The sequence below is a fragment of the Triplophysa dalaica genome, chromosome 25 (assembly GCF_015846415.1).
Source record: "Triplophysa dalaica isolate WHDGS20190420 chromosome 25, ASM1584641v1, whole genome shotgun sequence".
Lineage (NCBI taxonomy): Eukaryota > Metazoa > Chordata > Actinopteri > Cypriniformes > Nemacheilidae > Triplophysa > Triplophysa dalaica.
Window position 1 is genome coordinate 202,572 of NC_079566.1, and position 27,598 is coordinate 230,169.

Sequence of the window (27,598 nt, forward strand, 5' to 3'; positions counted from 1 at the left end):
GTTATCCAGCAGTTTGTGGTCTTCAGCTGGACCATACAAATGGGCCTAGAAGAAAATAAGAAACATCAAGAAAGCAGAAAATGGAGAAGGAAGAACAAAGAATTGGGAGAATTAAGGAGAGCACTTAGTAGAGCTGGTCCTTAACCTCAAACTTGCACACCAATTTGTAGATCCAGTCTGAGCATTAGAACATCCTCCTCATTTCTATAAACATATGAAGCTGCTCTGCTCATGAAGGTAAGCCCTTGGACAAGCTCCCAAAGATGCACATTCTAAAATACCCATTTCTGAAACAATCTCTGTTCGCTTTTCACTGAACTTGAACCCACGAGTCGGCCAAACTGCACCACTACTGTTTGGGGTTGGCAAAGAGAAAGCACTGTGTGTGCATAAAGTCACTCTTCCCAGGGGGCTTTTTTCCTGTCTGGTAGGTAAATAAATGACTGTTATTAAGGGGAGCGACGTCTCCAGGTGGCCGTGGGGGACTCGCCTGTTCATGGTGCTCATGATAAGTACAGTGTTAGCATGACATTTCACCATTCAAGACTTGTCAGCCTTTGTTTCTAATTAATCCAATGTCTGACTAAATCTTCGAGTGAGATGACCACCATTAAAGAGTTTGGACAACCACAGCTCCATTAGAACCTGAGACCAAGCCACCCAGGGACGGCGTATGGGAGGTCTCTCCGGGTACTCCGTGAAGAGTTCCCCCTTATAAACAACTGGAGACACTAGCAGTAATGACATCGTAGCCTCAAACCCCGAAACCACATCATAAAACTAATTTCTGTTCTACTAATTAGTCATATTAGTAAAGCAGACATTAAAGAAACATGTTTTGAGATGAGTCAAAGAATGGTAGCGAGAATCCAGGTCTGTTTGCACAGTAAACATCCTCCACTTTATGATGTCACAGAGCAGTAAATGACATCAGAAAGAACGGAATCTGGAAAGAGTGACAATTTCCAGTTTTTGCGAATGGGTAGACACACAGGAATCAACTCACAATTATTCGAGAGGAGTCTCTGAGAGCTGTGTTTGAGAGAGGCTTAATAATTGAGTATGAAAAGAAAGTCGGAAATGATTCAGAATGACTAATATAATAGCTGAAAGAAGTTATAGAGGCTTATTGCATCTGATTCACAACCACTCATGTACAATTCTGCCTCATAATCTAAGCCAATTGCTCAGTGTGCACACAACTGTACAGCCATGCGCCAAGAACATCAGATCCAATTATATGATCTTAAAGTCTTAAAAATAAAATCTTAAAATTGAAAAATTTGTCATTTTATGCCCTTTTGTGGCCCCTGCACTGGTGTGGACTTTACAACCGACAACTACCCAACATTCTATCCCAAAATAACTTCAAAGGATGGCACTAAAGAAAAGATCATTAAGGCTTCAATTCTATCCTTTAGTGTGTTTTTTTGGAGATGGCTCACATATAAAACTCTCTGAAAATAATCAAAATGCAGATCAGTTACTGTATATGAATTCAAGGAAGTTTTATGAACTCAAGCATCCATAAATCACTGTTCTGCAAAATATCCATTGCACTAAATATCCAGTGTTCATGCTCTCCGAGACAGATTTAGAGTCTCCACTTGATAGACATGCTTCAGTTTTCATGCTTCAAAGGTTTGATGTTTGTTTGGATCCAGTTATTCCAATGCTCCAGTAAAGTCCAAACATCAGCCTCATCTCCAAACATGAGGAGCAGCAGTAAAGATCTGTTGTCAGAACTACATCCCTGCAGGTTCACAGTCTCCATGCCTACAGAAAGTTGTAAGACTTGTGGTCAAAGCTGGACTGATGCACCACCGTAGCTCTTTGTGTCTTTCAAACTGTCTCTGAAAAAAAATCATCAAAGTAGTTTTACATTGAGTTTAAAACCTTGCTCTGGCCACTAAAACATGATCCAACCCTTTCAGACTATCGGAACAATAAAAGCAGCCTATTAAGAGGCTTGTACAGTCTAGTAAGTGATATGGTTTGTGTTGACTTATTACTCTGCTAAAAATGAGCCAAGTACCACTGAAGGGGTTCCAGCAATCTATTTGTAAAATCATTCATGAGGTCATGGGTAAAGTTGTGAGGTATTCTTAAGTATCGCTGGCACACTTAGGGCTCTCATTCCAGACATTCCTGTATCCTTTGAACAAGCATCAAATACCAAAGAGTGAAAAGAACGCAGAACAACAAGAGACACATTCAGCGCAACTTACGCTGACACAATGACGCTGGAGGTGCGAAAAGATTCAGTTGAGGAAATGACACAAACACTGTAGTGTCTCGACTAATTGGATTATTTTCCCACAAGCTCTATTCTCACTCTCTCCTTCCCCCACACATTTATAAGAACCAGACAGTCTTCTGTTGGGGCAAACTAAGCACGAGAGCTCTATTACATATCGAATAAAGAAACAGGAGCAGTTCTTTGCTTCAAACATCATTTTCCACAATGTGATGGATCCTGAACTGCTTTCTTGAACGGGGTCTGTATATTTCAACGCTATATAATCCAACAACAGAGAGGTTCACTATAGCAGAATCCAGCCTATGGCTAGACTCTGTCCAGACTTGTTATTTTAAGAGCGTTCATTGATCTCTGCCACTGTTTTACAGGAACAAGAGAACACTGCATGAGATTTCAGACATCAAGATATGCTGTTCATATGCGATGCATGCACACAAAACACTCTTATATTAATAGTACTGGCTGTCTGCTTCCAAGTCCCAGAAATCCTCAAGGTAGCATTATAAGTGAGAAAAGATTAAGATTTAGAAAGACATTCCTCATCAACAAGTCACGACGCGTGACTTATGGCTCAATTTTCAGGGAGCAGACATGAGCTGCATTAGTCTTGGAAGAGAATAGGTCTGTTGTCACTTTCGTGCACTGAAACGCAACTCAAAATCCTGAAACGGTGAGCCGGCCCAGCTTTCTCACCACAGACACTGCGCTATTCAGAGGGCCGAGCCACGGGAGGAACGTATCACACATATCAGCAAAGCCTTCCCACCCAAGTCTCTCCCTCCTCCAGCGGCAGGAACCGCTGACTTCTCTGCTAGGAAACAAGCCTACAGTGCTCCCATTGTAATAGCCTGACTCCCACACGTGATCAAGGGAGAAACTCAACACAAATGATCCCATTCTACAAGGACGTGGAAAGAAAAGAATGATGGGGATAGGGATGAGAAAGGGGGTAGACGGATGCGGGTTGAACCTCTGAACCCTGACTTGCAGAGAGCTGGCCAAGGTATGAGTGGGATTGTAGTAAAAAAATGCGGCAAGGGGATCCGGCAAAGCAGCTGGAATGGTCAGAGCATGATAACATCACCTCTGATCACCCTGTGGTGGAAGAAATGTCATGGAATAGCACAGAAAACTTGGGACAGAGACGGGAAAATTGCTCAAGTGGGACATCCTATTTCCACGAAAAAGGTTACAGCCCTTGGCATTTAAAACCAGAAGTTTAACCAACCTCGGTTGGAAACTGCATTACGCATCAGGAGATCCATTTAGATATTCCCCCCAACGCAGGGCTCCAAGAAATCAATGAAACTCCAGGAAGCAAAGCTGATTAGATTCAGCGATTCAGCTGCGTGCATTGAGCCTTTCATCATGTTTACTCCTACTCGCTTCCATCTAAACATGTGTAACTGTACTTTTTAATAAGCTAATACACAGCGGGCTTCAGCGCAGCAATAAAAGCTTCCATGAGACTTTCTGAAACCTTCACAAGCCACTTACAATTATACAAAGCAAACAAGAGACAAAAGATTATGCAAAGTAAAAAATAATACAAACTGTGTGACTTGACAGTTAATATGCTGCTTTCTGGTTTATGCCAAAATTTTATTAGATTCAATGAGAACAGATTTCTTCATTCACTAGATGCACATATTTCTTTCGCCTTTGTCAACTTGTGTTTCTGAGCTACAGCCAGTTAAAATCTCTGAATCTCGCCAAAAAAATTTTCCTTTAATGCTTCACCTTGTGTATATTTACAGTCCCTACGCAACAAGTCAACCTGAAACTGATCGACCTGAAACAGAAGTCACATTTGATTTCCTCTCACACGCCAGGGAAACACAGAGGGAAACCCCATTTCCCTAGCATCACTGACTTAAATATCACCAAAATACAGTTCACACACTCACAATTTCTTGTAAAAATGTACAATCCAGACTAATTTTAACCAAGTCAACCATACCAAATATCTTCCCTTCCACCCTAAAGCACAGTTGTTTGCATTTCTATAAAACAGAGATGACTTGGTTTACATGAGACAATCCACTAGCTCTTGTTCACAACATCCATTATTATTACAATGAAGTGATGGCACATTTCAATAGAACATGGAGAAAAGGTGGGGGTTTTGCATGCCATTCCTCCCATTCAACAGGCAATCGCTGATTCTGATGTACATTTACAAGAGCTTTCGTTCCGGCACGACTCCGACACTTTCACTAAGAGGAAATGATGACTGTACTACAAAACAGAAAAAAACTGAAAAACAGAGGGAGGGGAAAACACAGTTTGAGAAAGCTCAAAGAGAGGAGGATGTCCAATGTGTGAATTCTCTTTCACAATAGTGTTGGGTCATGACACAGACCAAATGACTTTGGTTTTAACATTGTTTAGGAAGGTTTGAACAGCGCTAGACAAAACAAGAAAAAGGAGCTTACGTCAATGTGGAATCAAAATGACTAGTTTACACTTCTAGTCTTCTTGTGAAGGGTTTGTCTTTGTTATCTTTCAATATAAATGGCTTGCAAACCCTGTTTTATAACCAATTTAGGCATGCAGCAAGCGAATTCTGAGCAACACTGTTGATATTTGAAATTGATATTTGAAATCCCGACGAAACATACCTTACATAAAAGCAAGACCCATGGCTTCATTGCTCCGCCCACAAAATAACAAATGCCTGGTCACTCTCTCTCATCCCACATCATGAGTGTATTGCCCCGTATAACTGATTGGCTATGAACGTTTTAAACCATGTCCACATTAAAAAAATTTCATAAAAAAAAAATGCTCCTCGTCCACATTTTTGGTATCAAGCGTTTCCAAGTGCTGCCTTTCCACACTGAAGCGTCCTGAAAACGCTTACATCCATAAACTGCGCATGAGTAAATCGCAAGACACTTCAACCCGTGTAATTTCTGTCAGGCATTTATTTACTTTATGCCTAATTATGTCTCGGCAATGTAGAGCATTTTTTGTAACTGGACAACAAAGAGGTAGGGATGTTGTAGCAGGTAACAAGACTGTATAGTTATAAAAGCGAAAAAGAAACCATCCTGCTTCGGCTGCTTTTGTAGGGTCTATTAACACTTCATTAAGAAAACTATTCTAAGCGGAGACAAACTAACTGAATGAACTGTGTTGATGGCTGTGTGAAGTAAATTTCAACGATGACAGATGGCTTGGCACTGGGTAATAAAAAGTGTCGCTTGTCCAAATAAGAAAAATAGATTTTTTAAGGTTCTAACAGTGAAAGAAATACACAGGCTTTTTAAATATAATAATTTGTTATTTATACTTACAAAACTGCATCAGTTTACAGAAACACTTATGGTACACAAGCATTATTAACATCATCTGTGTTTGTCTTGATGAGCACAAGTACCACAGGAGTGCCATGTCCAGCCTCTTAGCAGACAGTTAAAGGCAGGACAATTCCCCCCTCCGAGCCCCATTAGACCTAGGGATGTGCAGGCCAGGGTACTCGTCATAAGCACTTTGTTCTCCTACCGCAGTGCCAGCCAATCAGAGGCCATCGAGAGACGGCAAGCGAGCGTAGACTCGGCCGGCAGCTTCATTGCTCCGCCCACCTCTCCCTGTCCCACTCCCTGACAACAGCAGCATGCTGCTCTCTTTCACAGCCACTCATATGCTCACTCACATGCTCTCTCTCGCTCTCCGCTGTGCGAGCGGTTAACCCTTTCCCTGCACAGGTCGAGCATGTAGGGCCAGGGGAGACTGCTTTCTTTTAACCTCTCTGAGCTTTCAGTTTACTTACAAGGTCATCAGCTGCGAGTGGCAACAGAGCTACACAAACTTAGTAACGTCTGAATATGAGCCTGAGGGACTGGTGAATGAATAGCCCTGAACGCACACAAGCTCGCACAAAACACACATACGCTCACATGCACAGCCTCCGGGGCCTCTGGGTAACGTGGCGGCAACAGTGGAAGGTCAGGCTCCTTTATAACACGCCGTTTCTTTTAACGACTGAACAAGCCCTGAATTGCTCTTATGACTCTCAAAAATACTGAACGGCAGCAAAAAAGTGTGTAAATATTCTGTGCACATCAGGCATGTCAAAAGTAGCCATTTTTAAAAGGTCAGGACAAAATAAAAAAACTATACCAGTCACGTAACCAAGTTTATGTTTGGTACCTTTCGCTTCATGGATTAGGGTTAGCGACCGATGTTAAAACCTGGCTACGCATGCGAATGGATTAACGGAGGTCATTAGGCATCGCAGATGTTGTGCAAATTGTCGTATTCTATGACTATATGGGATGAAATGATCACACTTTGCATCCCAACACCCCAAGTCAAATTACTACAACACTCAAATCAGGCCAAAATCGGGCTGAATTAGGTTTGCATTGTTAATAGAGTCTAGATGCCTCTTCACACCAAAAACAATAACTAGTTTTAAAAATCATTCTTAACCATTTTTGAATAAATCACAACGGAAATATTTTATTTTAATGGTATTGGTTTAAACCATTGAATTTGTTGTTATCGTGACAACCCTCTTATATAAACATATGGGGCAAAAAGAGGAAAAAATGATTACTTCCACCATGTTGGACATGAGCCGATGGATCATTCTGTAGAAGTGCAGGTTTGGTTGGATTGATGGGCCCGTCAACACGGCTGTTAACGCTTTGGGCTCCGTATTCTCCTTCCTCTATTTCTCCTTCTCATGGTGAGCATCAACAAAGACAGCCACCCCCCCACAAACACACCCCGTAAGCAGGGGAGAAGATTTAACAATAGCTTGACAGGAAGACAGCCTTCAGAGGCCAACCTTAAACCTTCCTCTCATAAAAGGAAGGCTACACAACTATCTGTTTATGACTGTGGGTAAATTGTTCCTTCATTACATCCATTCTTGCATTTATCTTCAATAACAATATTGTCTCTCTTTCCATTTTTGTGTAATGCAACACTCCAACCCCACGCATTTCTGGTCAGGAATATGTTTATGGCAAAGCTGCGCAACAGCTTCTGATATTTTCGGACTTAAACAGACCTCTAAGAGCATGAACTTATCGTTCAAGAAGAAGATCAAGAACACGTCACAGTCAGGGGAAAAAACTAGCCACGTAAAACTCCAACCATCCAGAAACTTATCCATTTATTTTCAAGACGCGTAACGAAATTGAATTTCACACCAACGGCTAGAAAATTCAAGGTACTCTCCATCCCGAGAACATGATCTGTCTAGGGAACAAATTCCTTGTCAATACCCATGTCGCCGGCAAACTGATAGTCGTTAACATCCATGATGTTAAGCACGGTAATTTCCACCAGGACAGACAGGTGAAGATATCCAATGCTAACTGTGGATGTTAGCGGTTAATGCGTTGTAGAATGTCTCTACACAGTCAAAGTTCACCTGACATTTGAATCCGATCCACCTGCAATCCCAGAGACCAACATTTCCACTTTCAACCGAACAACAATGAAGACAAAGGGGCTAAACAGAAACAACCCTAGAGATGCTTTAGAAAATGTGCTTCATTGGACAAGTCATGAGAAAGTTTCATGAATTAAAGCAACATGTCATATCGATCCCTTAGAGGCAAAAAATAAATAAATAAAAAGCAAATGGGCCCTGAAAGTGTGCCAGTGATCTCCCAAAAGAGTCAATCAACCAAAACCTCAAAACCTCCACACTCTTTTTCCTTCAGCAGTAAGCCTCAATTTAGCCATTAGTAAAAATACACGAAAGGAAAAGATGTTCTAACTAATGAAAATAGACATTCAGCCTGTCATCCTATCATTTTTGATCTGGTGTTGCCAAGTTAAGGCAATTGTTGATAAATATAGAATAGGGAATCTGTTCAAATTCACAGAGCTCTTAAAAATGTATTAAGTCCGCCTTTATATATTAAAGAATATTAAGGAAATATTCAGTCAAATTATAAATAGTACGGTTTGTCAATGCAATCAACACTTTTACTATTGTTTATACTCAGTGTTAGGGGGTTTGCCAAGAACCCTACCCCAAAACTTTGGTGTACAAACCACAGCCAGTAAGTAGGACAGTTGCATGCCTCTATCTTATCTGCTTGTTCTCAAAAGATTAAAATGATAGTTCACCAGAAAACGAAAAAAATCTTTATTTACTCATTATCGTGTCATTTAAACATGTATTACTTTATTCTGTGGAACACAAAAGAAGATATTTTGAGTAATGTGGTTTTGTGTCTGTCAATACAATAGTGGTCAATGGAGCTTGTTGTTTGGTAACCAACCTTCTTCAAAACATCTTTTGTGTTCTACAGGTTTTCAATGACATGAGGGTATATGCAAATGACAGAACTTGTATTTTTGGGTGAGCTATGCCTTGTACCGGTTAAAAGGCTCTTAACCCGTTGCTTTTCCAGGAACATGAACGCTCGGCACAAATTCGATTTACTCTTTACAGGCAATTCGTCAAGCATGAAACATCGAGTCATTGTGACCATCGTGTCACCATTGTGTCACCAAAGTGCCTAGTTGATTTACGGTCTTTTCCCCACGAGAGGGGTTGACAGTTAACGCACTGCGCACGTAACACAACATCAAGGGAACGCCTCGTGACAACAGAAGCTGCACGCATGAGCAAACTGCATTTGCCATATAATCACAGTCATTCCCCCAAAAACCAGGCATGGTTACTTAACCGGTCTCACAGAGACAACATTATTACGTTACATCATATTACAGTGCATTAGCTAGAGGAAGAGGACAATCTGGCAGTATAATACAGAGCCAAAAAGAGTAAGGGCTGAAAACCGATCCCAGGATTGGACGGCCTGCTCCTATGGGAGTCTATGGTATTTCAACAGCACGGGTCTGTGGCTGACAAACCACCAGACATCAGCTTGCATGCTATTAGCTGACCAACTTTATTTAAAAGATGGTAAAAATACATACCGCCAATTGAAAAAGAAATAGCCACAAACGGAATGTTTAACTCCAGAAATAATATTATATTAGGTTTTTTATTCTGGCTGATAAATATAAGCAGTTGTTAAAAGATTTGTTCTTGTGAGGGCAAACTTGGAGGGTTAACATCATAGTAAAGTGGTGGCAACTATAAGCTTAACATGCTTACTTTGTGTCTAACGCTACTCCTTTAATAAGCAGCATCACATGCGCACAAGGACTACTGTTCAGTCCAGCTAGACTTAACCATATATGGTCTATCAAAGAAAAACAAGGTAAGATCAGAGAGTTCAGCATACGTTCACATTGTCAAGGACAGCTCTTAACACCGCAGCTACACTGGACGCGACCGCATCCAATGTGGACAAAATGATAAATTAATGTGTTCCATTGCGTTTCTAATGTCTTGTGTCGCTGTCTTGTCGCGCTGGTCCGGTCACGTCTGGTATAGACACGGTGTGAGACTGAGTTTGGGGTCCGAGGGGTTAACAGGAACCCAGGAGGCAGGTAGAGTGTAAGACAAACTGACAGGGAGATAACATTACCAGTTACCGTGGTGGTGAATGATGCAACCACAGCAGAAAGTGACGGTTGACAGGAGCACAGCGGCCAGCTGACCACAGACAGGCACTGCGCAAGAACCGCTGTCTTTCCATTAACCAAAATAGAAATCGAGCAGCAAGCAAATAAAAAAGAGCTTTAACTTTGTGTATTAGGCTTGCCCAATTCAATTACTACACATTTCATGATCTTTAAGCATGTGCTCACACAGACGCTGCTGCTGTCCAAAAAAAAGCCAATTAGAAAAAAATAAGACGCATGGAAAAAACGTGAATACAAACGTATAATAAGGTAGTTAGTACGTGTAACAAGCTCACTGCAGGTTGCTTTTTTGACGGCAACACAAATACAAAAGCACGTTCTAAAAACATCAAGATTTTTTTAAGGTTTTACGACTATAGTGATAAAATCTTCACAAAAGGTTATTATGTGACTTCAGAAGAGATGGAATATAGCACGTGCTTTCTGCATTTTTCTGAGTTTCCTTTCATTAGTATTATATAGAGAAAGCTTCACATGATTCTCCATAATATATTTTTTGGAAAAACCGGTTTGAAATGGCACGAGGGCAAGTAAACAATGAAAAAAAAAATCCTTTCTAGGAGAATTCTCCTTTTGAGAGAAGATAAATTATTGAGAAAAAATGGGACTTCTTCACATTGGTCATAAATTATCACACCGCAGATTAAAAATCCATATTTGTCTGAAAGGAAAACTGATTTTAATGGGTGAGCCCCGTTTTCATGCACACACACACTACCGCCAAACAAAGCATGCGCTGTTACCCCCCTACCAAATTCTTTGTAGCTTTTGCCAGCCACTTTAGGCCCACGAGGGCCTCGGACAGATAGCCAGGTGTTAGAAGCTCACTCGGGGCATTTTACAGATCAAACTAAACCCATTCTCACAAGCAGGTCACTGCCCAAATCGTAGCAATTAAGAAATGATTTTCACCTCACGAATTGCCGTTACTTCCTCACAGATGATTCTCTTCCCAGCTTGTCAGCAGGGAGGCACTGAAAAGCAGCTACAACCCGAGGAAATGAAAAAAGACAAGAACAATAAAAGGGGAAAAATTGACAAGAGCAGTAAAATAGGCCAGTGGAGCAATCCGAGCATTACTGAAGGAAAATAAATGATAGTTGGGGGGAAAAAATGAAAATAAATTCATAGTGGTGGGAGGGGGACTTCTTGTATGGTACGGCATGGCACTACAAAAATTTAATTGAATAAAAATGGCATTTTAAACAGAAAACAAATAGCAGCTGACTCAAAAAAAAAACAGGTGATTCCCCACATGTTTGCATGAATGAGGAGGCATAAAAGCAGATGTTGTTTTTTTTCTCCTCACGCTTGTCTGTCACAGAGACTTTCCACAGGAAGAAGCCAGCGGAGAATCTCTGGTCCTTCGCAGACACTAAATATGAGACTATGACTAATTTGATGCTTCAGCAAAATATTCGCTAGAAAATGTGACACCGTTCGTTCCGGCTAAATTACAGGATTCGAAATAATAGGCTGACTAAATCTGTAAAATCTACCCTGTGTGTGTACATTAGAACTCGCATAGTGGAAACATAACGCTGTCACTGTAATTCTCATGTAAGGAGTGACATTCAATAATATGCGTTTGCTCATACATCTGTCAGCACACTGACTTTTAAGGCTTTTCACCTTCTTCTCGGAATCTCTATGGGTTATTTCTGTGTATGCAATCTATTGAGGTGCATCTCACGCAACCAAAATTGTTTTTGGCATGAATGTCGTTTATTTACATTTATGCATTTGTCAGACGCTTTTATCCAAAGAGACTTACATTGCCTTTTACTATAAATTTGTTTCTAGTTGTGTTGTTATAAAAGTGTTTCTCATGATTTAAAAATATTTTACGGTATCTTTCTCAATTTTAAAAAAAGTTCTTCTAGACAAAAGTAATTGTGCCAATATATTAATTTCTTTCATAAGAAAATGGATCAATCAAATAATAAGAAAGCAGCCAATAAGAGTCCAGCATATATTAAAGGTTTAAATAGTAATAAAGGAATTTCCAATGGTGAGACCTCAAGAAGCTGGATGATGAAATTCCAAGTGAATGATTTTGTACATTTCTTTGGAGATGCTACCTATATCGGGGTTCATTTTTGGAGATGCTACCTATAACAGGGTTCATTTTTGGATGCTTTTAGTCACAACATAATCCCCACAGTTACAATTGGGTCATTCCATAGTTTACCATTATTCTAAAATGTGAAAAACTATAAAGAAAGAATGAGTAAGTCCTTCTAAATTTTTGAGGGGTAGTGTACTATTCTTTCATTTTTAAAATCACCGTAATTTGCAACCTTACTGTCAGGTAGCTACCGAAGTGCTTCATTTATCATTGCAGTGTGCAAGTCGCCTCGGCATGTACATGAAAATCCAATCATAGCCTGCCTAAGGACACATCCACCGAAACCCTTCCTTTCAAGTGATGCTCAGAGGCCAGTAGAGCGAAAGATGATGAAGACTAGACAGAAAGAGAAAATGTGCTTGCAGAATGTAGCGTCTGCACACAGACAGACCGAAAAACGAACAGATGCTGCCATTAAAACTAACAGACTGAACATCGGCATGACTTATCAACAAACCGGGTAAATATGAGCCCATTCGTTCTGTTGAGTACCTGCATAAACACATAACGCCATTATGCACTCTAACCCTGCTGATTTAGTGTGAGCGATGTGCACGATTGGCTTGCGTAAAAATGAACGTCCGACAGTCGGGTACAGACTCGGGTCAGCTGTACGCTCAGGCTTTGAGACTCCGATTGTTCTTTAAAAGCCTGGTTATGAGCTTTTTGCTTCGTTTGTGTTTTCCTAAAAAAGCACTTGTGGATTTGTTGAGAATATCTGATTCACGAGTGAGCAGTTAAGAAGCCTGCTCAGCCTCAGTGGAGCAGCCGGAGCTCATTATGAGCTCTCAACGTCCACCGGGCACTGCTACTTTCAGACACTCAAGTGGCGATTCAAAAAAGGCAAAGAGACGTTGTGTTCTGGCACCAGGGTGGTTACTATGGAAACATAGTGGCTAGACCCCTGTGATGGCATAGTGCATGCGTGTTCCAATGTTCTTCTAACACGAAGACAGTTTTGTAGTCACTATGGTTACGTTAAATCCAACTTAAAATTAAATTAACTCCTGAAATAATTGCTTGCTATGCATTAATTAATTTGAAACTTCTGTCTTAAATTAACGTTAAATGGCTTGTTTAGAAAAGCTTGCTTCCAACTTGACAGTAAATGTGAGAAATGGGCTAGTCGCTCGTAAACGATGTTTACAGGGCCGCGTGCCAAGAGGACCGTAGCCGGTGACTTTGACGGGCTTGTTGTAGTGTAAAAAGTGATTTAAATTCAGATCACTTTACATAGCTAACAGCACCATTAGCCAACACGGCTGACACTGAATCTGGTATAGGATTTAATGATATTATCAGGATCTTGTAGAATTTGTCCTTGAATGTCAGAAGGTTGTTGGGGTTAAACAAGAGACTGTCATACGATCCATGAGGCAGGTTGCGTTTCATTGAGCAAAACCGTGTTAAACAGAAATACGATCCCTCGCCATGAGGGTTAGCTTCTGCTTAAAGATCATTTCAACACATGACACACAAATGTGGAAACGTTACGTAAATATTAAACATATGAAACTATGACGCGGGTATTATTCAATAGTAAAATTGATTTCCGAGACTAAACAAACTTTCCAGTTGGACATTTCACAACAATTGAAAATTACACAAATTACCCCAATAGGTTCCTAGGTAAGTCTGTAAGATGTCTGTTACAGATCTGGAGATCTGGAAAACATCTGCTGTGCAAAAGCATCTGTTAAACATCTTAGAAATGTTGTACATATGGGCACTTGCACATACATTGTAAATAATAAACATCTATCTGACAGAAGACTTCTCCGAGACGTATTGCAGATCAACAATACAAAAATTATAATATTAATATTATGTGTAAACATCAAATAGACATCTCCCAAATGTGTGTGTGTTGTCAGGGATTTACCATCATTCTTTGTAACAAAACAACCAAACTATAAAAACTGTCAGAATCCGCTGGAGTCCAATGAGCCGCCAAACAAATGATTAATGCTGTATACAGAGACTAAGACACATATTTCAGCGACAAAGATCCTCTGCTGAACAACGACTTTGGTCTCTTACAGCATTTACTAAAATAAAACCGCATTCACTAATAAACAACACAGCTATCATAGCAGGTCAAACCCTACAAGAGTGCATGTCATGCTATGGCCCTCAAAGCTAAACAAAACAACTAACCCCAGTGTCAGGCCCATGACAGGCTCCAATGGCCTCTGCTCAGTCAGCTCAACATGCACAAAAGCGGCCGCATGGCTCCCAGCAGCACGCATCTCGCCCACTAATTAGAGATGCAGCAGTGAATTACAAATCTTCTTGCGCACCACACTTCCATTACATCGCTCTAAGGAGGAGGTCTTCCATCTAAAAACAATCTCTCTCAAATGCTCACTTGCATGAAAACCACAGAGAATGATTTTAAGAAGCCTGAAACGATAACGGTATAAGCCACTTCCTCATTACAGTAAATGTTCGCAGTATGGCTGTTTTCACAATGTACGGTTGATTTCAACTACACATGATCATTTCAGTATTCATGCATTTCCCAAGTCTGGTCCTGTAGTACAAATAATGCACATCTATTTGGATGTCTCCCTAATCTAACACACCAGATTTGATTCAGTAGTTTGTTAGCAGAGACCAAAATTGGGTGTTGAGAAAAGGAAGACACGAAAAATGTGCAGTGTTGCGGGCACTCCAGGAATTGGCAAACACTGCTAAATTTTCATACAGTAGGACAGTAGTTTCAGGCTCCACATGTAAAAGGTGTTCCAAAAGGTAGGCAACCTAATTCTGCTACTCTCTAAAATTTGGCCAAAAGGTAATGTTGGGCAGCTTAACAAAAATAAATAAAAAAAAAGGATGAACAATGTTAAAATTATTGAAATATTGCAAGTGTGCATATCACAATAGTTCGCTAAAACAGTGTTTTTATGTTTTATGTAGTGCAACAATAAAACAAGCCTGTTAACCACAAAAAATATGTTGGTTTACATTTTTTAAGAAATCGCATTATTTAGTAACTTATCACTTATAGCATTTTTCTTAAATATCTTGCAGACCTAAGGAAAATTTAAGATGGCAGAAGCGGAAGAAATGCAGATTATAAACACAATTCATTCCACACCGAGACAAAAAAGAATATTGTGAGAATTGTGTCAGTTTTCAGTTCATGCAATGGAAGTCAATAGGGTCCAATGTTGTGTGCTAACCATTGTTCTTCAAAACATCTCAAGTGTTATTCAAAAAGTCATACAGCTTTGGAATGACATGATGGTTAGTAATATATTTTTTTGAGTGTCATGTATGTTTGCGTCTTTCCTGTATCAAGATTAACTGTCTCACAAGAAGCGCCAATTTGCTGCCTCAACTCACATTTCAAATCACGAATTACGATGCCGTTATAAGACAGTAGGCCATGAGGCAGCTCTCTACATTTTAGAATGGAGCTCGCATGTCCTTAGAATCTCAGAGGACGTTCTGCAATTTTGAAGACTTATGGCACAATGATTCATAAAAGCAGACAGCGGAAGAGACGCGAGCACCACCAGAGAACAGAACACTCTGTCAGACTCACAGAGAGGAACACAGTTGTGAAAGGGAAGTAAGCTGCCAAAAGTTCTGCCTGTTGCTGCCACGTCTTGGCCACATGTCAGCATTCACGACAAAATCAGTGAGGTTACCCAGCCTTGAGCCAAGTGCATGCAACACAAAAGGAACAGAGAAAGCATGTCTGGAAATACAACTCAAAGAGGAACAAATTTATGTGCATCTAGATGTACCAATTCTGGCATCAACAAGTTATAAGTATGGAATGAAGCCCAATACTTAAGAATTCACTATTAAAACTCCCTCTGTGGCTACGTTAGGTTATTTAAGGGATGTAGTTATCACCTAACAACTGTGGTATTCCGAAACTAGATGTCTACAAGAAATTCAACTTACAAAAAGCAAATTGTACGCTTATGAAGTAAAAATGTAATTGGTTCACTTCACCCCCACCATCCATGACAGAAATCAGCCATCTAATGTAGAACTAATCCGGACAGTTGATTCGGCTTGCAGCGATAAAGTGCAGCCCTTCGGTCCACACCACAGGAACATAATTTAATGAGAGGTAGAGTAAGGACCAGACCTTAAAACACCAGGAAAACCCAAACCACTTGAGGTCAACAGGCAGGCTAAGACCTTAACCTTAGGACACGGAGCATGACCAAGTCCAAGAACCAGACTGTCCATTAAAGTAAACTGAAAAGAAGAAAACAACAGGGAATTGAAAGCTCTGCAAGAGCTTTAGTCTTAAATAAGATCGTTGAAATTGGTTGTGGTCATGTCTAAGATCCTAAATTTAGATCTAACTGTTGACCAAGACAGGCTTTGACTCTCAGACCAACTCAAAGTAATGAGACCCTGACCAGAACAACATTTGTGTGGTCTTGAGGTCTCAAGATCAGGATGACATAATAATAACTCTCATTCTGATTCATACATTGGCCTAACAGCTCCATGCCCACAGGTTTGTCTACCACTACCATAGCTTTCTTACCACACAGAGAAACTATCTTAATTTGATACTCTGTTCTCTTATATCAACATGATCCAAAGTACAAGATAGAGGAATGGTGGCAGGGAGGGAGAACATTCCTTTTGAGGGCAACACTTATGCCGTAACACTTCTCAAAGCATTACTGCACCTGTTTTTATGTCAGCGGACCAAATTCCTCGCGTGACGTAGGTGCGTCCATGTATATAGCCAGCTGTGCATGTTTGTCTTTGTGGGAGTGTGTCCTTTGCAAGCATTCACACATCGACCAAGGGCCCTGGTGTTTATGCATGTCAAATCGCTTAGGCAGCAAAGCCCAATAAGCAAAATGTCAACTTGCATAATGTGCCAAACCTGTGATGCAACGGCCATAAAGGAAAATAAAAAGATCAGCAGACCCAACTACAACTGCACCAGGCCAAAATAACACATTGGTGTTGTGAGGCCGCGCTTTGTCTTGACTGCAGCAACTGCTTCAAGAAATCCTCCACGAGAGAAACAAAGTGAGATTAAAAACTGAATAAAGTGCCACTACTACCAGCATCTTGCTGTCCAAGTGATTTGGCATTTTATATTCAGAGTACATAAAGAAGCCATCGATAAAACTACATTTGGTTTCGCGAAAATAACTGTGCTTATATTTTGAAAGTATATTACAGTACATTATATTCATGAAACTATCAATTCTGAGTAAATATGACATTTGTGTTTCTTTATAAAAGCATAAAATCAAACCATTTTCCAGATTGTGGTGAACATTTAAGTTAACTATGATAAGACAATGGCTATATTCACAAAACAGGTCTATTGGTTCAGTACAATTATTTGCTTTGACTGTTCAAACTCAGGTTTGTCATCAATGTAAACAGACTGCCACCCTAAAACACCCACATGCACCAGACATAAACAAACATAACACATAACAAAGGAAAAGCATATTAATCACAACGTACAAAGCAACTGTATTGCTAAAAATAAATATACGCGATTCAGATTTTGGCAAAAACTGTTTGACAGAACAGATTTGTTTGCATTGTTTCGTTTACTTTTTTATTCCAATATAATAGCGTAATTTTCACAATTTAGAAGAATTTAAATTTCTCTGATGATAACATGTAGTGTAAGGCCAATAGAGATCTCATTTAACTTCCGTTTCATGTTGAAAATGCAGTCTCTTCTAGATGTTAGCTCAATACAACCCCTCACTACCTCACCAAATTAAATCAGACCTGTTACAACAGCTGGCATCCTGAGGTCTGCTCCATGAATTTTGCAATGTCACACGCTTGAAAATAAAAGAACATTATGAAAAAACATTTGCATTAAAACACAGAGTTAAATGAAGCGCAGTGGCGCTAACGGCAGTCGTTAAAACACAAACATTCAATCTCACACGTGCGCGCACACACACAGCCTCATGGCTTTCTCCTCACAAATGGACGCGGCGCCCACATTTACATTGTAAAGCTGGAGGACTCGGAGCGGGGGAAGGGGTCATAGGGAGGGCTCGGTGAGCCTTGGCCCTGCTCTCTATTTTTGTTTCCAGGGTTTTTTGTGCGCCACACACTGCAGTGGATTTTTCAAACTTGGTCCTCATCAGTTGTACGCCTGATGAAACAAACACTGACAGCTTCTTTACATTTGTAAAGGCCCCTACAGCAGCTGTGCCTATCCCACCACACGTCTATGAATCAGGGCCCGACCCCAGCTGGGCCAGCAGTGAGTGAATGGTGAATGGGTGAGTGAGAGAGAGAGAGAGAGAGAGAGAGAGAGAGAGAGAGAGAGAAGAGAGAGAGAGAGAGAGAGAGAGAGAGAGAGAGAGAGAGAGAGAGAGAGAGAGAGAGAGAGAGAGAGAGAGAGAGAGAGAGAGAGAGAGAGAGAGAGAGAGAGAGAGAGAGAGAGAGAGGGAGTTAAGGAAAACTAGGGAGAAAGAATAGCCAAAGCCAACCCCCTGTCCCCCCCCGCACCATGTGCCATGTTCACTTCAACAGAACATGCAACACAAATGAGAGCAATGACTGCATTCATTAGCCAAAGTTCAACAACAAACTGGCATAACTATTTAATTTAAAAAACAGGCCTCAAAAATAATGATATAGAGAAGTTTTCACATCTTGTCAGAACCATCTTGTTGAGAGTTTGTCTGCCAAAAAAGTAACTACTTCACACACGTCTATCAATCAGGGGTCTAATTGCATTCTCTTATTTGCTCTTATTAACATGTATTATCATCTTTTTTTTCTCCCACTCAATTTCAACTAAATGAATTTGAATAATATTCACAATCACATGTGAAGGAGAATGAAGAGGAAAAAAAGACAAAAGGCAAATGAATATCCCTTGCACTTCCTCATGTTCCAGGGGATATGGTTAAGCCAAGCATGTATAATTGTTTTACGCTAATTAAGGGTAGCCTGAATCCAAAGGGCCAAGAGTTGTGCAGGCCTGGGGGACGGATCCTTCAGGTTGTTTTTGTTGTTTGCCTGAACAGATTTACCACAGCCGCCCCCCACAGCACAGATGTGACATGAACAGTCATGTTTGGGTTCAGTTCAGGTCCACTTCACACACCTTAGAAACTTGAACTCAAATACTAAAAGCATACAAAGGGGTGATCACGACACTATGAAACAGTACCATACACAATCCAAATTGAACATTTTCTCGTGTTCCCTTGCGGTAGATAAATGCGTATTCTGATTTCGAACAAATAAGATCAAAGCATACAGGGTTCCCTTACAAAAGGCAAAACTTCAGTGCTGAACGCAGAATAAGAATTGTAAAAAACAAATTTTGATATAGAAATCTATAAAGAGCATAACTTATAAACAATTTGACTTTTTAAGCAAAGCATAGCTAAAATTGTGTATTGTTCTAACAATTTCTACTACTCTAGATGTGTTACTTTCCAGGAGTTTTGTTAAAGAAGATGAACATCGATGACAAAATACAAATAAAACATTGTATCACTGCTCATCGAGACGTTACAACGTAGGAACCACAGACCAAATGCAAAGATAGACAATTTCCAAAACCCTGTGCGGAAAACGGCATGTAAAGGAGCTCGAGCACTGCAGATAATGCGCGTGGAAACTGACCCCGTATTGCGTCATCATAACCTATGCCCTCACAGCTTAGTTTCACTTATTTTAACATGTTACTGACGAGCTATAAGACAACCACATAGATTTAACCGTACATTTACAATGAAACACGGATCATCCTAGAAGGAACACTTCTCAAATGTGGCTCTTGGAAAAAGTTAAATATGGAGGCACGTGACGAGGCTGCTTCACGCTGCACTCGGCAGACAAAATTGGCTGCAGGAGCTAACCCTTTCGCTCACCAGCGGCGGGAAATCATTTCTCAGGGATGGCTTTTTTTGAGAAGACACGATATTAAGATCACGATTGGTCAAAGAAACAACAACAGAAGTGTGGAGTAAGGTAAAAACTCCGCGTCAATCACAAGTAAAGACCCTGGCAAAGTCGCGTTAAGAGTCAGTCAGTTCTTGAGGGGTTAAACTGATACCAGGTTCGTATCCTCTCTCTGAGGAGACTCTGGGATTTGTTATGCTAGCCTTGCTTAATTCAACTCCCGAGGAGAGTAAATCAACAGCCAGAAAAGTTCAAGATGTGCTGTCCCTCATCTCCGCTATATAACAAGTTCGCCGGTTCAGCGACATATCGTAGTGGAGACAGTAAAATGGTCGCTTTATTTCGCAGGCGAACCTCTGCAATGCGACTGGATATATAGGGCCCTTTAAAACGACATCCAATGCGCTTAATCTAATTTGTCATGCAATATTGTAAGTGGTTCAAATGCAGGGTTTTTAGTCTGTTCAGGAAATAAACGCTCAGATCCTCCTCAAGGTGAAGAAAGGTAAAAAGAGAAACGAGTTAAATACAAGCATAGCATAACGCCAATGCAAAAGGGTTTCCTTCGCGTAGAGTCGACACAAATATGTAAACAAAGGAATGACAATCTACTTTCTTTAAAGTAAACGAACTTAACATGTGCTAGTAATATAAAGCCTTTCAGTCGTCATTGGCAAGGAAATGCTTTGCATATCCAGTTGATTTGAAAACATAAGAGTCCTGTGCTCACACTTGCTTTACGCCACAAGAAATAAACGAATAAACAAATCAAATATGTCAAAAGAGTTTGGATAGTTGCGATAAATCACCCGTATTCCTGCAGCAGTACGTTTGAAAAACGAAATGCCGGAATAAAATAAAGGACGATATCGCTGTCCTCGAGTCTCTGGGACAGAAAGCACATAAGAGCAAACAAAGCCATTCTAAATCACAATATTATTTTACCACTTTCAGTTTGCCAAAACAACAGTTCACACAACACACGTCCAGTGTTACGATGTAAAAGATTTCGTCGAGTTCTATCAGCCAACATCTGTACACTACCTTTAATAAGTAAACTAAGAAAATAAATAAATGTAATGTACATGGAACTATATAGAAAATCATTTAAGACCGCATAAGAGGCATTTGGGTCTAACACAGTGCAACTAAGCGATGTTTTTAAACACTAGTGTACAGACAACACGAGCCATTCGCGATCAAAGTTTACGCATTTACATCGACACAAGCGCAGACATTAAACAAACTTAAGGTCACCTGCAAACGAACAATACTCACGTATTTCTTCTGAATGATATTCCTCTTAGGTCTTTGCTTGCTCATTCTGCAATCCAAAATGTTTTAATGTTAAGGAGAGAATCGCAACATGAATTTTCTTCCTGCTTCTCTTCTTCTCCCGGAGCAAAGCGATTTAAATCCCCTGTAGTTTGCTTTGCCGTGCAAAATTCCCTCTTAGATCGTCGCCGATTCCTTCAAAACCTTGGAATTGCCGATATTCCATAAATCATCGATCCATAACTAAGGGTAAAGGATAAAATAAAAGATCACATCGGCATACCATAGTTAAAACCATTCGCCACAATAACTTCCATCAGTAAAACAGCCATCTGGTGTTCATCCCGGCTCTTTAAAACATGAAGGCTTATTGAAGTAAGGGTGATAATGTAACGTTCGGCGATGAGTTACATCTTGTTTTGAAGAATGTTTATCCGATGATTGGATGAAATAAATAAAATTCAAAAAAATGAAAAGGTTCGTGGTCCGTTTTGGCTGGAGCTTGCAAGCGATGAGTGAACTCTCCAGCAGCACCACGGGCACATCTGAACACAAGGCGAAGCTTCTTTCTTTAAACAGCCTATCGCACCCGACAGCACGCTCAGCGGTAACTTTAAAAGGACTGCCGCTTTAAGGGACCGTCTCAAAATGACCATCTATCCAAGGATACGAAACACACTACTGTAAAGTTACGGAAGCAAAAAAAGATCAATTTGACCATGTCTATTCCACCGTGAGATAGCAATGACGTCTATTGTGCCAGTTTTGAGGAATATGAGATGGCTCACAAATTCAGTTGTTTCGAGCCGTTTTAAATAGTTTTCTGAGTTCTCACTGCACCCCTTGTAAAGATACTCATCTGCTCTCTAGAAATGTTTGTGTTCATCGTGGGGGAAAAGGCACGCGGTACGATTTTTTCCTCCACTGGCAGGCCTATTTTCCAACAAACTAGCACAGCTTTTACTATTTGTTACGAGAATTATCTTTTTGATTCGGATGGTCTGTTAACTAACTAATAAGGTCAAAACTACAGTTTGACTTTTAAACTCCTGTTAAACCAGTGCATGTCAAGTTTTGGAAGCATACTTGCCATTTACTTTTTATCCTTTATTTTACTTTAAACAATTTGTTGACATATTTTACTTGAAACTTGTAAGTCTTTTTAGTTTACAATATATTCATTTATGTAAGGTGGGGGCGAATTTCTTGCTGTGAACTATTATTGTTTTCATACGCATTTCTTTTTCAAATACATAGAATTTATAAGAGTTTATAAAAAACTTAAAATAGGAATTTAAAAAGGTTAATCACAGTTTCAGCTGGCTTAGTTTGTTTTAAAAGAATTGACACATTCTGCCTCTGCTTGACATTTTTACCTATATATCTACTATACTCTTGAAGTCACTTCTGGTAATGGGACCAACATGAACTGAATCTCTTGAAATGAGTCACAATCAGATCTTGAAACAATGACAGGAATATGTAAGGGTTGTTTAAGCGATTCACAAAAACAGTTTGAGACACCAAACAGACTATTCTTCTTTTTCATCAGAATGGATGATTTTGGAAAAATCCAGTGCCAGGGAACAGGGAGTTTTTTAATGCAAGACACAAGCCTGCATCCTTAAAAGTACACCCTTAAACTGAATTGTGATAGAACAGTTTAGTTTTGAACTGATACTTTTTTTTGGCCTGACTGAGCCTTGCTGAATGTGTTGCCGGATGGTTGAATTTTTCTTAACATACTAATGTACATAATATTTCTGCATTAGTATAGTTCTCTCTTCCGTCTGTCAACACTAAAATCATTTGTTTTACGAATGTCATGATCAAGCAGCAGCTTGCTCATGAATTGCAGGAACAGGAATCATGGTGGATCAATATATTAAAGATGAATAATTTAATTGCAGCCTGTTGTTCGCAGGTACAGTATCACATTACATTTTCTGGCCACTACAGGGGGTCTTTAATGGTGTCGGCAACACACTGGTATGTTAGATCAATAAAGAATTGAAGGAACATAAAAAAAGGAAATTAATTATAGAAGATTCAGGAAGTGAGAAAAAGTAGTTTGTTTTTTCAGCGGCTGCATTTATATTATTCAGTTTCTACTTAATAGGTTTGTATAATTTTTTATCTGTATATCCATAGGATATAAAATATATCAAATACATCGAGGGTTAGAGGGCAAGACCACATTTTGCTGACAGTTTTAATTCAAGCAAGGTTGTTCTTAATATGATAAAAGTTTTAATGTAGCTAAATAAATAAATAATAAATAATTGAATTAAACCTTAAGTTTCAATAGTTGTTTGCATCCTCAATGGTGATGACCTTTTTAGAGAAGAGTATACAAATCTTTTAACATGTTGTGAGTTGAAGAGCTCGTCTTTTGTCCAGCTATGCACAAAATATGGCAAAATCGCTCAAGGGTAGGCTCTCCTGAACATATGATACTTGCTGACTACAGGCACTCAACTGTGACACTCAACTGGATTTATTTACTACAAAGGTAAAATCCTGTTGCTTAATGTTATATGATTATAATTCTGCCAATTTAAATGCAATAAAAACAAGTTTCTATAAAAACAGTAACTTGTTTTGAAGACAGTTTTATGAGATTTAATTTGGTATGGGTAGCATTAGTTGCGTAACTTGTAGGACTATTTACTATTTTTTACTATACTTATGATCTAAATCTATTTAACAATACAACCTAATTTTATAAATATTTATTTATTTATTTTTACATGTAGTCAGCCCTTAAAGTAAAATTCAGCCATTTTAGAGAGCAAAAATAAAAAACCTGGGATAAAATTCCTTCATAAATTCATCTGACATCTAGGTCTCTTTTAAAAATAGATGCTTGGGAGTTTGTTGGCCAAATGTTACAGTTTAATGAAAATGCACTTCAATGGCTACAGGTAATCCATTGACAACGGCTGTGAAGCAAAAAATATGATTTATAATGATTAATCAATTATTTAAATTAAAGTATTAGGTTGTGAATAGCTGCATATTACATGCTTTGATCAAACAGAAAATTAGAATACAACAATTTAGCTAATTGTACAGAACTACCAAAATTCCCCTGAGATAGTAAACATTAAATTTAATTTGTGAATGATGACCACATTTGAGCATAATTCAGTTTGATAGCTGGGAATGTGTGTTATTAATTAAAAGGCATGTAGGGTTATTGACAAACTGTAAAGTTTTCATTTTGATTTCATTTTTGATTGTGTGCAATCTTCTAAGCATACATATTTAAACTCAAGCCTTTAGACACTTCTGTTGACGGCTCATAAATACATTGTATAGGCTAATTTATGTTGGATTACAACATAAAGTGAATTGATTTTCAAACATATTCTGCTCTACTCCCCTCTTTGTAACAGCAGAGTGAACGGTTGTTTTCGAGAAACACCAATGTCATTTTCCTCCCCTATTGTTGCTTGGAGTTTGCGGCGGTCTCTAGGGCTGCCAAGAGTCTGTTGTGAGTGACATTTAAGCCCAACTGAATCAATGAGACAGACTGCTTTGGGGCTCCCAGGTACTGCTATGACAGAGGCAGCCACACACACACATACGCTACAGTCACGCCCAGAGGAGTTGGCTACCAGCTTTCTGTTTGCAGCACATTGCACATTGGCCCCTGTGTTTTTTGTCTTATCAAAAGTTGCCACTTGGATAATGCGCAGGCCTGTTTAGCCGCCCTTAAAGAATGGTGTTACATCCAACTGCATATGCGCACATTCATGTTGGCCGTCTTAGCTGTAGCCACAGGGCTCTGTGAACGACAAGCCAGCCATTGATTAAAGCTTTCATTCTTGATAGAACTAATTGTGCGGTGAGACTGAGCAGACTGGCTAATTCAGGTTGATGTTCGCAGACCAGTTGCAGGGCGGATTACGGCGACTGAATCAAGATTGATTTATGAGCCAAGCATTAAATCCATATTCATGTTAAGAGATGAAATTGAAATAAATAGTGACATAAATCAGGCTCACTTCGAAGCACAACTTTTCGGAGGGAAATTCACCATCAGTTATTGTTAGAAAGGCAAAATCTGACAGCATGTAATTAGACAGTGATTTCTGATTTTGGAAAATGTCAAATTCTAAGGCTTTGACAAACAATTTCAACATCCGGTAAAGTGGAGAATGATAAGGCTCATTTAAGTGTGACTCTGAGGTAACTACTCCAGCAGACTGCAATTACGCTGGTTTCATAGGGGGCTGTTTGTTACTATTTAAAGTCAACATGAATTTGTGCTCGCTACCAAAGACAAACTCACTTTTCTTCAATTATGTGAATCAAAACCACAAGATGTTGTTTTGACAGGAAATAAACTGCAAGTGTCTCAAAAGATGAAAGTTGTGACTATCCAGTGCTAAGACTGAAGTCTCATGGCCTTTTATTAAAGTGGTGTTACCCCTTCCCCCTTTCCCGGCCCCTTAACTCTACCCAGACCAGTCAAGATCACAAACATGCTGGGTTTTTACGACAGCCCCTCCTGCACGAGGGACTCCGTCACACTCTCTCATAATTGGATACGTTGAGTAAGAATTCCCCCCTGGAAATAAGCTCACCTTGGGTATTGCATCAGGTAAATGAAATGTAAACATTTGTAATGGTGAGATGAGGTAGCACAGCCAAACAAAAGTGTCTTTATGGGGATGTGTGCACATTGTCAATAGTTAAAAACATGACATGCGATATTAAATGTACATGTGCTGCTTAAAGTTATCTAGAAATTAGGGCTTGTTATGGTTGCTGTAGTGCTGCTAGTTCATTTGGTGTGCAAGAACATTATTGACAGAAGCTTAAATCACTCTTTTCATTTGCAGATTTAATGCATGATGGCTTTGACGTGTCATATCAGTAGAGCAGGGAACAGTACCATTAATGTCTCCATCTAGACCCTTTGAGAAAACGCACCTTGAACTGCTTGTCCTGTCCCCTAGAAACATGACACACCTTTTGTGAAAATAGTTCTTCGGAAGGTATGATAGCAGCGCAATTGTCATATTCTTTTAATTTTTCAGTTAATTGCATTTATCAAATTAGGGATGTCAAACCATTCAGAATAAAAGTTTGTGTTTGCGTAATACGTGTGTACTGTGCATATTAGTATCAACACATACATGCCTAAGAAAAATATAAAAATGAATTAATGTTTGTATATCATTTTAATTATTGGTAAATATAATTATACACATCGAAATATTTCTGAAATACATTATATTCATGTATGTATGTGTTTGTGTTTGTAAATATACAATTAGTTACTGGAAGCGAATAATCACGATTAATCATTTGACATCCCTAAATCAAATACATAGGGGAATCTGTTGAGTGAAGACATCTATGTATCTTATTTTGTGATGCCACACATTTCCAAGGGACTAGTACAATTTATGTCAAAAATGAAGCTAGAATAGCTACACAAACAATTTTGGATTTTGGAGATTTCTCAGTTTGTGAGGCTACCCAGATCAACGCTGCTGATTTACTGTATCATATAATATGCCTGGTTGACATGCTGTTAGAACCAAGAATGAAGTTGTAATACTTCAGAACCATCTGTGACCTTTTAACTTGGGCCACTCTTCTACAACAGAAGCCCCACCAATTCATCCCGCCAGCTAAATGAACGCATTCCACCCTCACAAGCATCATCAATGAAACCAGCTGACAGCCAGAAAGCGTTTATAAACTCATGCGAGTGACTCATCTGGGTCAGGCTTCTACTACAGGTGGGTGTTTGGGTGAATGGACCCCTCTCCCAGCCTGGGTCCTTTCATGGCCCTGGACACCTGCATCAGGCACAAAGGCCATCTTGAGCCTTTGTTGGAGAGTTACTGGAGAGAGTTAGAGAGAGAGAACAGGGAAAAGGAGAGAGAAGAAGAAGGGGGTTGGGGTATTTCTGACCTCAGCCACAAAGAAACAAAGTAACACAAATGGGCAGGCCACAGCTGGAGAGAAGAGTGATAGACAGCATGGTGGGTGGTCTAAGAGAAAGGCAGAGAGAGGGTAAAGAGAGGACTAATGACTGGAACAGCCAGAAAAACCTTAAAGTACCTGATTCAACCTTTAATGCTTGGTTCAGAGTACACAGTATTTTTGTGTCTTTTGATTGTCTGTGTGTCCATATTGTGTCAAATTTTTGTGGTGTCATGGATGTGAAACATGTCAGAATACACATTGCTTCCTGGCCAATCCAGTCGTCGTTAATGACATGTATGATGTCATTGAGAAGGGTGGAACTATTGGGACTGACTTCTGGAAAACAAGAGCATTAAAACCTTTTTAGTGAATAGAATTGCTCAAGGAGGAGTGTTGTTTTCTACTAGCTGTCTTGTCAAAAATTGATTTGCTATCGTAATGCTGATTCCATTACCCTCTTGGTTGCTAAAGTCAAGTGCCTTCACTATTGTTCACTAGCCTTTATATTTTTTCATGCTAGTTCCTCAAGGAAACATAAATGCAGGAGTATTATAGCCATA

The 27,598-nt window shown here is 39.6% G+C and overlaps 1 protein-coding gene and 1 long non-coding RNA gene across 2 annotated transcripts in view; one reads left to right on the top strand and one right to left on the bottom strand.

The window, feature by feature from the left end:
- The window catches only part of jarid2b (jumonji, AT rich interactive domain 2b), a 100,105-nt gene extending 78,466 nt beyond the window's left edge, over positions 1-21,639 (bottom strand). The window contains exon 1 of the mRNA XM_056741216.1: positions 21,093-21,639. Within this exon, the coding sequence (XP_056597194.1) occupies positions 21,093-21,137 (45 nt within the window). The 5' untranslated portion in view covers positions 21,138-21,639. The remainder of the gene's footprint in view (positions 1-21,092) is intronic.
- LOC130415476 (uncharacterized) lies at positions 19,686-27,253 on the top strand. The gene is made up of 3 exons (XR_008905932.1): positions 19,686-19,883; positions 25,940-26,095; positions 26,713-27,253. It is a non-coding gene; the product is annotated as an uncharacterized LOC130415476 (long non-coding RNA).
- The last annotated feature ends 345 nt before the right edge of the window (positions 27,254-27,598 follow it).